The 15,009-nt window shown below is 39.0% G+C and overlaps 1 protein-coding gene across 1 annotated transcript in view; it reads right to left on the bottom strand.

The window, feature by feature from the left end:
- SHISA8 (shisa family member 8) overlaps positions 1 to 15,009 on the bottom strand; it is an 802,771-nt gene that overhangs the window by 440,069 nt on the left and 347,693 nt on the right. The window contains exon 2 of the mRNA XM_063940337.1: positions 10,416 to 10,537. Within this exon, the coding sequence (XP_063796407.1) occupies positions 10,416 to 10,537 (122 nt within the window). The remainder of the gene's footprint in view (positions 1 to 10,415; positions 10,538 to 15,009) is intronic.

Genomic DNA, 15,009 nt, shown 5'->3' with positions numbered 1-15,009 from the left:
ACTGCATAACAATATACCATATAACAGTGTTTGATTACACACCTGCTTTATATTCCGATGCACGTAAATTAACATTTAAATTACTGCATAACAATATACCATATAACAGTGTTTGATTACACACCTGCTTTATATTCGAATGTTTGAGCCCGGCCCCCTGCCGAGTGGGGAAAAAACGGTCGCTCATCAACAGCATTGCCGGTCTGTATAGCTGTGTTGTGACAATATTCAGGTTTGTTCAATATGTCCCGCAGAATACTGTCAGCCATTTTTGTGGAATCTTTAGCCAGTGAAAAAATGAAAAATAATTATTACATACGGTTTAAAATTAGAATAACATGAAAAAGAGTTGTATTATTGAGAATATAAAGTATGTACAGGTGACATCAAATCAGCACAACGGTACAAGGTTTATTTTTAATTCATTAGCCGGTGGAAAAAAATAAAATAAAAAAATAATAATAATTACAGGCGTTTAACATAATTTATTTTTAATTTATTTTAAAATATAAATATTTTTAATTATTATTATTATTATTATTATTATTATTATTATAATAATAAGCTATTACATGTTACTCACAGGCAGGAGCCAATTCCAAAATATTAGTAAAATCTGGTATGATGCTGAAATCTGAACCAAACGGACTTTCTCCAACATCATCGAAATTCTCTGTGTTTGTGGTATCTGTCATTTTAATTGTGAGAAATAAAAATGAGAAATAATTTTTTTAATTACTTATCAACATTGTATCCAGACTGTTGTACGTTCATACTATTTAAACTTTTCAAAATAAGTAAAAATGAACAAATTGTAGCCCTTGGCTATAATTTCGTACTATTTAAACTTTTAAAAATAAATAAAAACGTGTCAATGGTATTTATAGACTTAGCTTACCATAGTTCATTTGATAACTTGGCAAATCATCATCTTCGGATCCGGATGTGCACATGTCGTTATCTTTGTTGTTGATGTTCTGCAATGTCTGTCGCTGAACCAATAATGAAAATGAGATACAATTAATATCAGTGCTCTATTAAACGATGCACACATTAAATGTGTTTGCTTTAAAATATAATGTTTGTATAATATGAGACAGCCTATAACATCTGTCTTCAAACGATTTACATGAAATAATACAGTGCCGGTGCATTCCCCAAATGCGCCGCTAGATGGCACTATTACCACATATTTAAACATCCTTCAGTGAGTTACAATTATACCTAATTCACAGCCATATTTGTAAAATAAAAAATATAACATTTGTATAATATGAGACAGCCTATTGCATCTGCACTGCCTCTCTGCAACACAATCATTAGAGCCATAATGATAATAATAATAATAATAATAATAATAATTTTAACCCCTCACAGCCCAAGCATTAGATACATAATGATAATAATAATAATAATAATAATAATAATAATAATAATAATAAATATCAGTGCTCTATTAAACGATGCACACATTAAATGTGTTTGCTTTAAAATATAACGTTTGTATAATATGAGACAGCCTATAACATCTGTCTTCAAACACTTTACATGAAATAATACAGTGCCGGTGCATTCCCAAAATGCGCCGCTAGATGACACTATTACCACATATTTAAACATCCTTCAGTGAGTCACAATTATACCTAATTCATAGCCATATTTGTAAAATAAAAATATAACATTTGTATAATATGAGATAGCCTATTGCATCTGCACTGCCTCCCTGCAACACAATCATTAGAGCGATGATGATAATAATAATAATAATAATAATAATAATAATAATTTTAACCCCATCACAGCCCAAGCATTAGATTCATAATAATAATAATAATAATAATAATAATTATACATCATCACAGCCCAAGCATTAGATCCATAATATATATATATATATATATATATATATATATTTAAATGTATGTCCAAAATGCGCTGCTAGATGGCACTATTACCACATATTTAATCTGCATCCCTGCAACACAATCATTAGAGCCATAATGATAATAATAATAATAATAATAATAATAATAATAATAATAATTTTAACCCCTCACAGCCCAAATTAGAGCCATAATGATAATAATAATAATAATAATAATAATTTTAACCCCTCACAGCCCAAATTAGAGCCATAATGATAATAATAATAATAATAATAATAATTTTAACCCCTCACAGCCCAAGCATTAGATACATAATGATAATAATAATAATAATAATAATAATAATAATAATAATAATAATAATAACACTTACCATGATGCCTTTGCGTGTGTATAGCAATGTAACTTCAGTTGAAATTCCTTCTCAGAGCTGTGTCCCACTTCAGAGCTGTGTCCCATTCTTATAGTCATGGATGTGAGCCAAATGGCCCCCACCAACCTGTGGTATGCCGTCCCACATTTCCAAGATGCTGGGGCGGGGTTTTTAAACATATAAACTTTGGGTGTATAATTTAGTAATTTAGATAATTCTTTTCAGTTACAATGAAAATATAATCTGTTAGCGGGTTCTTAAACGTTGTACTCAGCACTTCAAAAATATACCAAATCCTTATATATATATCTTTTTTATTTAAAAGCACTGCTTAAAATTAAGATGTCATTTTGAGTCAATACATAGACCTGTAGGTGGTGCTAATGTTCTTTTGCAGAGATTAACACGTTGTTTACATTAATAACCAGATGCTTTTGTTACAAGCATGGCTAGTATTTTTTAAACATATAAACTTTGGGTGTATAATTTAGAAATTGTGATCATTCTTTTCAGTTACAATAAAAATATCTGTTAGTGGGTTCTTAAACGTTGTACTCAGCACATCAAAAATATACCAAATACTTAGAATTTACACAGCACCCCAACTTCTTATGTCATGTATTCCCAACATTCATGTTGCTGATTCTATTTAAACTATTGTGCTTTTAAATAAAAAGATATATATCTTTTTATTTAAAAGCACAATAGTTTAAAATTAAGATGTCATTTTGAGTCAATACATAGACCTGTAGGTGGTGCTAATGTTCTTTTGCAGAGATTAACACATAGTGTACATTAATAATAAACAGATGCTTTTGTTACAGCATGGTAGTCCGTAGATCTAAGGCTTTTGAAATTGTGCTGTCATGGGTAGTCCATAGATCTAAGGATTTTGAAATTGTGCTGTCATCATTAATCATGCATGGTCATTAAAATCAATATGCTTTTTAAATCAGTGCCATGTGTGATGCTTCCGTGCATCTAAGAAAATGGACACGTCATTAGTCATTATGCTTTTTAAACCTGTACCATGTATGACATAGTGTGATTTTTAAATAGTACCATATGTGCCATGCATGAAGTTTCAATTGCTGGAATGTGTGAACTATAAGATGCTGTAAAATTTTGTTAACAAAAGTGTACAGACTAGTAAAGTCAAAATATTGAATTTTTTCATCACAAGCTGGTTTGTGATACAGCTTTATGGCGTATTCTGCGACTGGTGTTACGTGACACTCTTTTCAAAGCAATTATCTTTTAATACAGTTTAATATCGAGCTCTATAAATTTTATATTACATTTTATATAAAAGCGATATCAAACACTATAATTTAATATTAAAGGAGGCGTTACCCAGGAGAAAGGGGTGGAGCAACTGTCAGTTTGACAGAAAGGTGGTCTTTCTCTACTAAGGTGTTTACAAACATATGAAACATACAAAACTATAAGAAAAGCACAACTAGAAAGCCATCCGGCTTCAGGGATAGGAGTTAGAAGCAGAAGGAAGGAAGAAAATAAGAGAAAGGAGAAGAAGGGGGGGGGGGAGTAAGAGAAATAAGAGGTACCACTTATAAAGCAATGGAAACAGAGAAACAGGGAAACTAACTACTATCCAAGGGAGTGGCCATATAGGCCTGGGAGGCCTTGTATTCTAGCCAGGGGGACCATGTGGCATTAAATTCATGAGATTTGCCTATCGATGAGAGGAACAGGTCTTCCATTCTCATAAAGTAGTCCAGTTTAGTGAACCATGTACGATTCTTGGGAGGGAGGTGGGACCTCCACATGGCCGGGATTGCAGCACGCACTGCATTACTGAAATGTCGCAGCAATGAATGTTTGTGTTGGGACACTGGAATATTGGAGTGATTAATAAGCCAGAATGCTGGGTCCTGTGGGATTAGAGTCTTAAGAATAACCTGGGAGATGTGTATGACCTCCCGCCAAAAGGGTTGGATCAGGGGGCATGTCCACCAGATATGTATAAGGGTGCCGGATGGGGAAGAGCAGCGCCAGCAATGGGCTGATGAAGAGGGATGCATAGCATGGAGGAGGGAGGGGTGTCAGTACCACCGTGTCACCACTTTATATTGAGTCTGCCTGATCTGGACACAAACAGAACTCGTGTGGGTTTTCAAGAAAATTTGTTCCCAGTCCCTAGGTGACAGGGAAATACCCAAGTCCCTCTCCCAAGCCACAGCAAAGGATGGAGTAGCGAGAGGTCGGGAGTGGCAAACAATTTTGTACAGGGTGGATAGGGCATGGGTCGGGTCAAGGACAGCAACAGAGTTTCTCAAATGGAGTCAATTCTCGAGTGGCGTTCCGAAGTCTAGAGCCAGTCACCAAGAAGTGTCGTATTTGTAGGAATTTCCAAAAGTCCCGTTGGGTGACGTACCACCTCTCCCTCAAGTCTGAGAATTGTTTGACTCCAGTCGGTGATACCATCTGACCGACCCTGAACAGTCCCACCACAGCCCAACGTGAAAAGTGGGTGGGGTTAATACCCGGCACAAAGTCAGGGTTGGCCAGAAAGGAGGTCAAGGGGCTGAATTTGGAAGAGATATAAGGAAGTTCCCTTAGCGATTTCCATGCGGCAAGCGTGGGAGTTATACTAGGATGGGGAAGAGGCAATTTTGGGGAGGAGGGGAGCCAGGGGAATATCTCCGGGAATTCCTGCACATACAAGCCCTCCAGCTCCACCCATTGTTTATGTTTGCGGTTTTTTGTCCAGTCTATGATTCTACTCAAAAGAATGGCATGGTAATAACCTTTTATATCAGGAAGTTGGAGGCCCCATTCTCAATTGATTTAGTCAACTGGGAGCGTTTAAGCCTCGGTCTCTTCCTCTGCCAGACAAACTGCTGGATCAAAAGTGAAATAGATCGGAACCAGAATTCTGGGATGCGGATCGGGAGGGCCTGCATTACATACAATAATCTAGGGAGGGTGTTCATTTTAACTATATTTATCCTCCATAACCAAGAAAGATATTTCATATTCCATCTAGAGTAGTCATTCCGAATTGTTTGTAGAAGAGGTAAATAATTCAACAGGAACAGCCGGGACTCGTTAACGTACAGTTAACACCAAGATAAGTTATGTGAGATGATTGCCATAAGAAAGGGAAAGAACGTTTAAGGGCCGCAACGGATTCTACAGGGGTGGAAATATTAAGAGCGCTGGATTTCGAATAATTAATTTTGAAATTAGAAAGCTGTCCAAAGAGGTCAAATTCCTTCATTAGGTGTGGTAGAGAGTCAGTGGGATGGGATACTATGGCCAAGAGGTCGTCGGCAAACAGGGCTAACTTATATTCACCACCTCCCACGGCAAAACCTCTGATGCCGTAGTTGGCACGGATAGCTCTAGCTAGCGCTTCAATACACAGCACAAAGATCAATGGAGATAGTGGGCAGCCTTGCCTAGTGCCGTTGCTTATGTTAAATGGGACAGATAAAGTGCCATTTACACGCACCTTCGCCGTCGGGGAGTCAAAAAGGGCCAGTATCCAAGTGCATTGGGACCTAAGCCTATATGCTCCAAAAGTGCTTTCATAAATTTCCAACTGACCCTATCAAATGCCTTTTCGGCATCGGTAGATAGTAACATAGTGGGGGTAGAACCGTGGGAAGCTAAATGGATGAGGTTGAGGATTTTGGTTGTGTTGTCTTTAGCCTCTCGGCCAACAACAAATCCCACCTGGTCGTTGTGAACTAAGAGAGGAACCAGCGCTCTAAATCTATTTGCCAAAATCTTGGCATAGAGTTTGAGATCCACATTTAGGAGGGAAATGGGTCTGTAGCTGGAGCAGACCGAAGGGTCTTTGCCCTGCTTAGGTATCACCGAAACATGGGCCTCCAGAGAGTCACGGGAGAAATGAGAACCAGAGGCAATTGAATTAAACGCTCGCAGGAGCTTGTCCTTAAACACCTTGTAATATGCTATAGTGAATCCGTCAGGGCCCGCGCTCTTCCCAGACGGCATAGAGGAGATGGCCTTATCTAGTTCTTGGGCAGTGAAAGGGGCTTCTAGTAAACCGCGCTTCAAGGGCGGAAGAACGGGATAGTCTATGAACTTCAAATAGTCCCTTATTTTTTGGATTGAAGAATGGGGATCCGCATGTGAGGGAGCATTTTCTAGGTTATATAGCAAAGCATAAAATCGTGCAAAGCAAGCCCCAATCTCAGGTGATTTAAATTTGGGGATTCCTCTGTCGTCCTTTACTGAGCTAATGAATGAAGCCGAGTGTTGGGCACGTAGCACATGAGCCAAGACTCGGCCAGGTTTATTGCCCCATTGATGATATTTCCATTTACATTTACGGATGGAATGGACTATATTATCAGAGAGGAGTTTGTTCAGCTGTGAACGGGCTACCGACAACACCACAAGGGTCTCCTCTGACAGTGATGCCTTGTGGGAGGTCTCGAAGGATGGATTTTAAGTAGAAGACCGGAAATCAGGGCTTGCCTCTGTTTCTTTATGTAAGTGCCTAGTTGTATCAATTTGCAGCGGAGTACACATTTATGTGCTTCCCACACAGTTAGGTGGGAGACATCATCTGTGACATTCGTGGCAATGTAATCGTCCAGAGTCTTATCTAAGGCTTCTTTACAAAGTGCATTGTAAAGAAGAGACTTGTTAAGTCTCCAGGTCCATTGTTTGTGGGGGCCGTGAGGGAGGTCTAAAGTCAAAGTCACCGGGGCGAATGTCAGGAATTAGTTCCACGACTTCCCTTTTCATCTGAGAAAATGTTACTCTTGCTCATGGTTTTCAAAGGAGAGGCTTTGGGCTAAGCCACTCATTCAATCTAAAGATCCTATTCTTCAAAATTTATGAGCCTTCAGTTATGCCGTTATTAAAAGATTTGGTGGTCCAGAGATAGCTCTTTCTGAGTCTGCTGGTAATCCTGCCTTGTTGGACAAAGAACCACCTATTATTGAGGTCAGAAAACCATCGATATACCAACACACCAGCTATCCTCAATATCACAAAACTTGCAGCGATTCCAGATCCTCACAAAAGCTACCGACCAAATGCATAACTGCGACTACATTTCATTGTCTTATGACAATTCAGATCTTTTGAATTCATTATCTGCCTAGTCTGTCAAGTGTTCAGCTCCTGAAAAGAGAGCTGTGATTCAAAAATGTGATGTTGATTTTAATTCGGATTATGCAGCTAAAGAAGCTCTGTTACTTGAGGCACCTGTAAGTTATGATAATGTTGTTATACTTCCATTGGTAATACCTAGACATTCTCAGAAAAAGAAAAAGCAGTGTCGGAGATCTTAAAGCTGCCTAGTTCAGTGACTTTGTGCAAAGATCCTGTCCTGAATTAGTTTTGGCCTGTGACTTTGTATGAAAATGTGCTGTTTTCAGGTCTTTTTGGATGTCTATAGTTGGGGAAGGGGGGGGGGGGTACTGTTGTGAGTCACTGCCATGACTCATTGCTGTAGAAGATCCCGGTCATTGCTAGGTGATCGGGACACCACATCATATCTGCAGCAGGGGTTCCTGGTTACTGCTAAGCAGCCTGGATGCCTCTCTGTGTATGTGTGTTGCCTGCTGGCTGCAATGTATTCTGTAATCAATGGGGCTGGGTTGCCTGGCTCATTGCCATTGGTCCCTGCCTGGCTCATTGGTACCTGCCTGGCTCATTGGTCCCTGTCTGGCTCATTGCCATTGGTCCCTGCTCTTAATAAAAGGCAACCAGCCCTGCACAGACCTGCCTGAGTTCCTTAGTTCCTGTCTGCTGTGACTAAGTTGCTGTGTTCATGAACTCCTGTTTCCAGTATCTGATTCCTGTGTCTAAGATCTAGTCTGGAAGCCTGGTCAGCCAGTCCCTGAACTCTACCCCACCTTGCCTTGCTTTGACAGTCAAGTGCTCAAAGACTTTTAGCAAAGTGTCTCTGCCAAATATACCATGTCTATTTTACTCAAGTATCTGCGTTGTGATTTGTGCAGTAATTATTGCAGTGGATTTCACATGGGCCTTGCTGGGATTCCTGGCTCACTGTCATTACTACCTCATACTGGTCTGCTGTATTAATTCTTCATATTTTGTGCCTTAAATTATATCTGTGGATTCCTGTGTTATACTTTATCAATCTGCTGCCAAAATAAAGTACTAAAGATATTTTCATTTCTTTGGACATTCATTACAAACAGCAATAGTCATAGTGCTACATTCTTGTACTACATTCAAGTCCTATTTACTCAACCAGTAGCTGCTTCTCACCTGTGCTAAAGTATTTTGCATTCCAGATCACACATTACTTTCTTATGGTTAAGCCTACATCCACAGTCTGCTCTCATTATGCTGAGAGAATTCTGTCACACCTAGCACCAGTACCCTGAACACTTATAGTATTCCACAGTCAAGTCTCCAGTTAACTGCTACTGTGCCATTCAGTATTTGCCTTCAGTTACTATTCCAGACAACAATCTTGCAGCCTCCAGCCAATTGGGCTAGAGTTCACTATCAGTAATGCATTGATCACATCATAAGACCCACTGTGACCGCAAATGACATTGATTGTCCCTCACAGCTACCACCATCAGAAGATGGCAGTACCCCACTTTAGCCTATGGGCTAAAAATCGCAGCTATAGTTCTGGAAATCTTCACTGAAAATGGATGTTGTGCATGTGCGGTCAGTGGGACCATGCATATGCAGAAGCCCCAGCAGCCCTTAGAGCACATTGCAGGGACTGGCTCCTTTTAGAGACCCTGTCCCTGCAGGTACATGATAATACATTCACCCAATGGAATCGCATTTTGCAATGCAATCCTGGGCACTAATATCATTTCCATATCGCATTGAAAATGTGATCAATGATAAATGGGCCCCTCAGACATTCATAGCTTTCAGTATGCTTGAGACTCTCTGCATTTTTTATAGTACACATCATTCTTATTTTTCTCTTTAGTGTTTGCTCCATGGTTGGCAGAGGGTGATGATGTCAATACTGTGTTGTGCACACTTGACCCGGAATCAGGGATATTGTTAAACTCTTCACGGAGTCAGTGTACTCACCATTACAGTATGTAAATGAGTATCCCTTAAATTCAGTAAGGGTCAGCAATTATGCCATATCACACTTGGAGAAAAGTTCATAGAAATTTGTAAAAAAATTTTTTTTTAAATATCTGAACAATGGTTCATCACCATTGGAACATCAGGAACATTGTGACTATCTCAAATTTTATTTTCCCAGCAGGTGCAGTCACTAGATACACACTTTTGGGTGGCTGGAGGTAGGTCAATTTACATTTCCCAAGTTGCTGCTAAAGTCTGTGGCCACTGGTTGGGGGATCCTGACATGTTGACTGATCAGCAGTGATTGACAGCACAGCAGAGGGACTAGAAGGTGCCTCTGAGAGCAGCAGCTGTAGGAGCAGCCACCCACTCTATATATCTGACTGGTCGCATCATTTGTGACCAGATCAGATAACACACTGCCTGGTGTGGTCAAACAAGATGCGACCATACCAGGCATGTGGTTAAACTGTAATTTGGATCTATTTGGTCTATATATACAGTATATATACTGCATAATTGCTCAAAAGTAGTTTTTTAAGTTACCTGTAAGAAATTCATTTTTAGCCTAACATATATTCTTTCCACAGTAGTTGAGTCTATTTATTGGCAAGGCTAGCATCAAGAACTATGTGGGCTAATAACAATAATAGTCTACTTTTTACTCTTTAGATTTGCTGCCTTCGATAAAGTCCCTACTGAAGACTGAAATGTCCACAATATATTTTCTATTGCATAAATAATGACTTATTGAAGAAGATTGCTATACCATAAATATATATATATATATATATATATATATTCTAGACCATACAGTATAGTATAATTATATATCAAACATACAGTATTACAGTACTTTAAAACATAAGTGGTTGGATACCATGCATTTGCATCTTTTCAATTGAAACACTCTTTGAGAGACAATTACACACTACAATATTTTACCTTACATACTTGCATTTCAAATGATTACAGATAAATAAGGCATTGGTTTTCCAATGTACTGTGCCTATCTACAATTCAAGGGGAATGAACCAAAGTGTCAGTATCAGAATTAAAGGATGAACTTCAACAGGAAATGTAAGTGACAAGAGAACTTATAAAATACATCTCACCTATACTGTTTCGTGGAGATATTCTTGGTATAACTTCTGTGATTTGAACCTGTATACTGCCTCTATGACCATCATTTAACGGATCAACCTGGGCTGGTTGCTTTAGAAGGTCAGTTAGAGTCCTGAAAATGAAAACAAGCAGAAATGCAATTTAAATAAAATGCAGAAGACAAAAAAAATATTTAAAATAGAATATATTTCTAACAGAAAGATAATTAGCTATTATATATGTACAATGGGGGTTATTCAGAGTTGTTAGCAAACAAAAAAAACTTAGCAATTGGGCAAAATTATGTTGCAATGTAGGTGGGGCAGATAAAATGTGCAGAGAGCTTAAGATTTCGGTGGGTTTCTGTGCATGGTAAATACTGGCTGCTCTATTATTCCACCGCAATTTAGATATCAATTTGAACTCACTCAAATCTAACTCTCTGTGCACATGTTACATCTGCCCCACCCCAGAGCAACATGGTTTTTCCCATTTGCTAACTTTTTTGGTTTGCTAACAACTCTGAATAACCCACAATATCTGTAAATACTTCAAAAGTTTTTTCAAGGAGCTTAACCCACAATATCTGTAAATACTTCAAAAGTTTTTTCAAGGGTAGTGCTACCAAAGCCGAGCAATTGAAGTTACTCAATTATTGACTGACTTCTGAAAGATCCAAGTTACTAATTATTTCAACAGAGAAGAGATCTGAGGGCTTGACAATGCCAAAAATGCATCACTTTATTTACACACAATAAAATCATGTACTGAAACGTCATATACTGTACACAATTGAGATTAAAGTAACATTTGCAATATAAAGTGTCATTAAATACAGTCACAAACATGAACTAATGTACAAATACAGTATATGAAATTAAAGGGTGTGGTTTGACATGTCAACATTCAGAAGATCCACATTCATCTATCTTTGCATGTAAGCAGCAGGTCTGAGATGCCATCAGTGAGCATCTCTGAACAATTTATTAGCATATTTGTGTTATCACAGTAGAGATGGCATTTGCATCCATACTGATGGTGATCACGCTCTTGACTGATCAATGGGGGTAATTCCAAGTTGATCGCAGCAGGAATTTCCTGCTGCGATCAACTTGGAATTACCCCCAATATTCTTATATAGACTGGTAATGTCTACTGTAACTTAAATACTGGTAGAAGGGAGCGGTCTACTTGCCAGACTTTTTTTATTAGTTAAGTTAGTAAAGGAGATCTTTTTACAAAGAAATGGAAAAGTATAACACATCTTGTAAAGATATGGGATGATGGATTTGAACTGGAGGATCAAAGGAACTTGTTCTTTTGAACAAGTTACTAGTGGACCCTGTGTAATTAAGTCTGAGGAGTCTGAAAAATATTTACATTTTGATTTGAAAATCAAATGTGCTACAGGTTCTAACAAAGAAAGACCCTTATAAAAAAAAACATAATTTCAGCATTTGAAAGTTTGTGAGAGTACAGATTCAACACCACTACCTACAGTATGTGTGCCCTTCCCAGATGTTTTTTGTTTGTGCCTCCACCTAATCCCTTGCCTTCTGCAGCATTTCTTCATTTCAGATTTTTCATATAACTTTGTGTTGATACACTTTAAAAAAAAAAAAAAAAAAACGACCCCCTGGTTGGGCCTGGACCAGAGTCACTCACTAATGAATGAGATTAAATCTCAAAAAAATGTTTTCTCCCCATCCTAAATTGTTTGGCAGGTCTCCAGAGAAACCTAGTTTCACATCTCTGAAACCAGTAATTGACCTTTTTTTATACTAACAGTAGTTTTTTTAACAGTTAACAATTCAGCTCTAAACTGGTTAATGGTAGTATCAATTTTAGACATTCAGTCTAAATAGATATTGATGTATCTGATTCAAGAATATATAGTTCTGTAACTTCAAATACATCAGTGTCCTTATATGAAGGCTCAAGATCAGTATTAACTTAACCTGGTGGATAACCAGGATCATGAGCTGAAATGAACAGTGGTTTGAAATTTCACAGAACATTATTCCTGCCAATGGTAGGTTGATTTTTAATGTGGAAGTTAATTGGTTCAAATTTCTTTTTATAATACTGAGAAAGTGTGAGTCCATGAAGACTCACTTCAACTTTGTGTTTCTCCAAATTGATCATCATTAAAGACATAAAATGGCTATCCACATAAAACGTCAAAGTGTCAGTATCTGGAAAAAGAATTCTGGATAGGCAGTAAGGGCAGTAAGGATTTGGAATTCTCTGTCAGAGAAGGTGGTAATTGTGAACTCAGTCATTAAGTTTAAAAACAGATTAGATACATTTCTAAATGAAAAAGGTATACAAGGATATAACGGGATGCGGTCAAGATCCTGCCGGGCGGAATCCCGGCGGTCGAAATCCTGACGCCAGAATCCCGACTGGCACAATCCCGACATATTCTCCCTCCGTGGGTGTCAACGACACCCATAGAGGGATAATAATTTAGTGTGCCGAGCGTAGCGAGGCACCGTTCCCGCAGCGTGGCGAGCAAAGCGAGCCTGCAAGGGGCTGCGTTCCGCTCGCCACCCCTGTCGGGATTGTGTGGTCGGGATTCTGGCATTGGTATTTCGACTGCCGGGATCCCGTCCAGCGGGATTTAGTACTGATCCCGATATAACCTTTAAAATTGCATTTAAACTCTTTCTACATACAGGGCCGTCTTTTTGTATGGGCTCAGTGGGCTCTTTACCAAGGGCCCCAGGAGTATAAGGGCCCTAGCTGAGGGTCCCCTCTTTCCAGGGGTACCAGATTTTAGAAAATCGGCCCTAGGGAACCGGAGATATCCAACTTCAAAGCAGTGGTCCCCATCAGAGCCTGTTAATTGCTCTTCCCAGACAGATCTCTAGGGCTCTTTTTGACTTAGAGTTTTTCTGAGGGTATACTACAAAAGCTGGGCCTTTCTACTTTCGGTGGACACTGGCAGCATGTCTCTATTGTGCTCAGAACCAGAGATATATGCCTTCCAGCAGTTGGTCCCTGCTCCAGCTCCACAAGCCTAATAAACAGTTTTATATATTCGTCAGGTGATTGCTCTGGCTCCTGAACTCTCATCCCCTAGTCCCCAGTTCCTCCTGATAGGTTAGACTCTTTAATTTTTTTATCCCATTCAAAGCTAAGAAATCTTTTTCCAGGAACTTGAGATATCTGCAGTCAAGCAAGCTGCCCTCTCACCAGAAAATTATCAATATTAAGCCCACTCCACTATCAACCCCTCCCCTACATATTAAACACCCTATACCATTCTGGAAGTCATGTACCGGGGCCCCTTCATTCAGCCCAATGCCCCCTTCTACAGTTTAGTGTTCTCCCTCCCACCCCATATGTGCAGTAAAAGAATAATTAGCAGAAATTACTGCTCCAGGTCCTGCATGCTGAGTGGAAGATAGAACACCCCTTACCACCCACAGGACATCAATGTTGCCACTGATAGCACCCCCCACCAAGATTTTTAATACAGATTGAACTCGATGGACAATTTGTCTTTTTTCAACCTCATTAGCTATGTTACTATGTTAACATGATGTGGTGCTCCCTGATTGGCTGGCAGGTCTCCAAGTGACAGAAATCATGAGGAGACACGTCATTCAGGAAAAGGGGATCCATGTATACACATGGATTCCTTTACGTCCACTAGTGCAGGTTTTTTCTTAACCCCTTAATGCATACATGGACTGAAGAGGACCAATCTACACTAGAAATTGGTGCATATATATATATTTTTTACAGGTACCCTATGAATTTCTATACTGTTGAAGTGGACGTGAAGGACTGCAAGGAAGTAGGTAAGTATATGTGAATGTTAATGTGCAAGTGTGATTTATTAAAGTTTTACTTTCACTGTGTCTGTGTAATGTCTTTATTGGAATTAGGGGTGAGCACCAGGCCATTTTTCGGGTTTTGGTTCTGGATCTGGATCTCCTTCGTGTTTTTGATCTGGATTGGTTTTGCCAAAACTACCCTTGTGGGTTTTAGTTTTGGATCTGTATTTTTTCGAAAAAGAATAAAAACATAAAATAACAGAATTTGGGGGTGCTTTTGTTCCTACAGTATTATTGACCTCAATATCATTCATTTCCACTCATTTCCAGTCTATTCTGAACACCTCACAGCTCACAATATTGTGTTTAGGCCAAAAGGTTGCACCGAGGTAGCTGGATGACCAAGCTAAGCGACAGAAGTGGGCAGCACAAACACGTGGCACATCTAGGAGTGACACTGCAGTGGCAGACACGATGGCAGTTTTATAAACAGGACATGCACACTATTTAACAAACCAATCATTTAATTGACAGGGACTGAAATGATTGGTTTGTTATGGATCCCCCCCCAAAAAATAAGCAATTGATCTCTCCCTGCACAGAGTGGCTATAAAGAAGCAAGATGTCATCATCATCCTCCAATTCCTCACCCCTTCAGTGTGTACATGCTCATTTACACAGACTTTTAATTTATCCCCACTAGAATCCACCATCACAGGTCCCTCTGTACTTTTTGAAGATAATTGCTAGTAAAGGTATTCCTGGGAAAATTTGTAATTCATTTTGATGAACATCATCTTTTCCACATTTTGGGGAAGTA

The sequence above is a fragment of the Pseudophryne corroboree genome, chromosome 9 (genome assembly GCF_028390025.1).
Source record: "Pseudophryne corroboree isolate aPseCor3 chromosome 9, aPseCor3.hap2, whole genome shotgun sequence".
NCBI lineage: Eukaryota > Metazoa > Chordata > Amphibia > Anura > Myobatrachidae > Pseudophryne > Pseudophryne corroboree.
The sequence above is the reverse complement of the archived record's forward strand: the minus strand, read 5'-3'. Positions and strand labels throughout refer to the sequence as shown.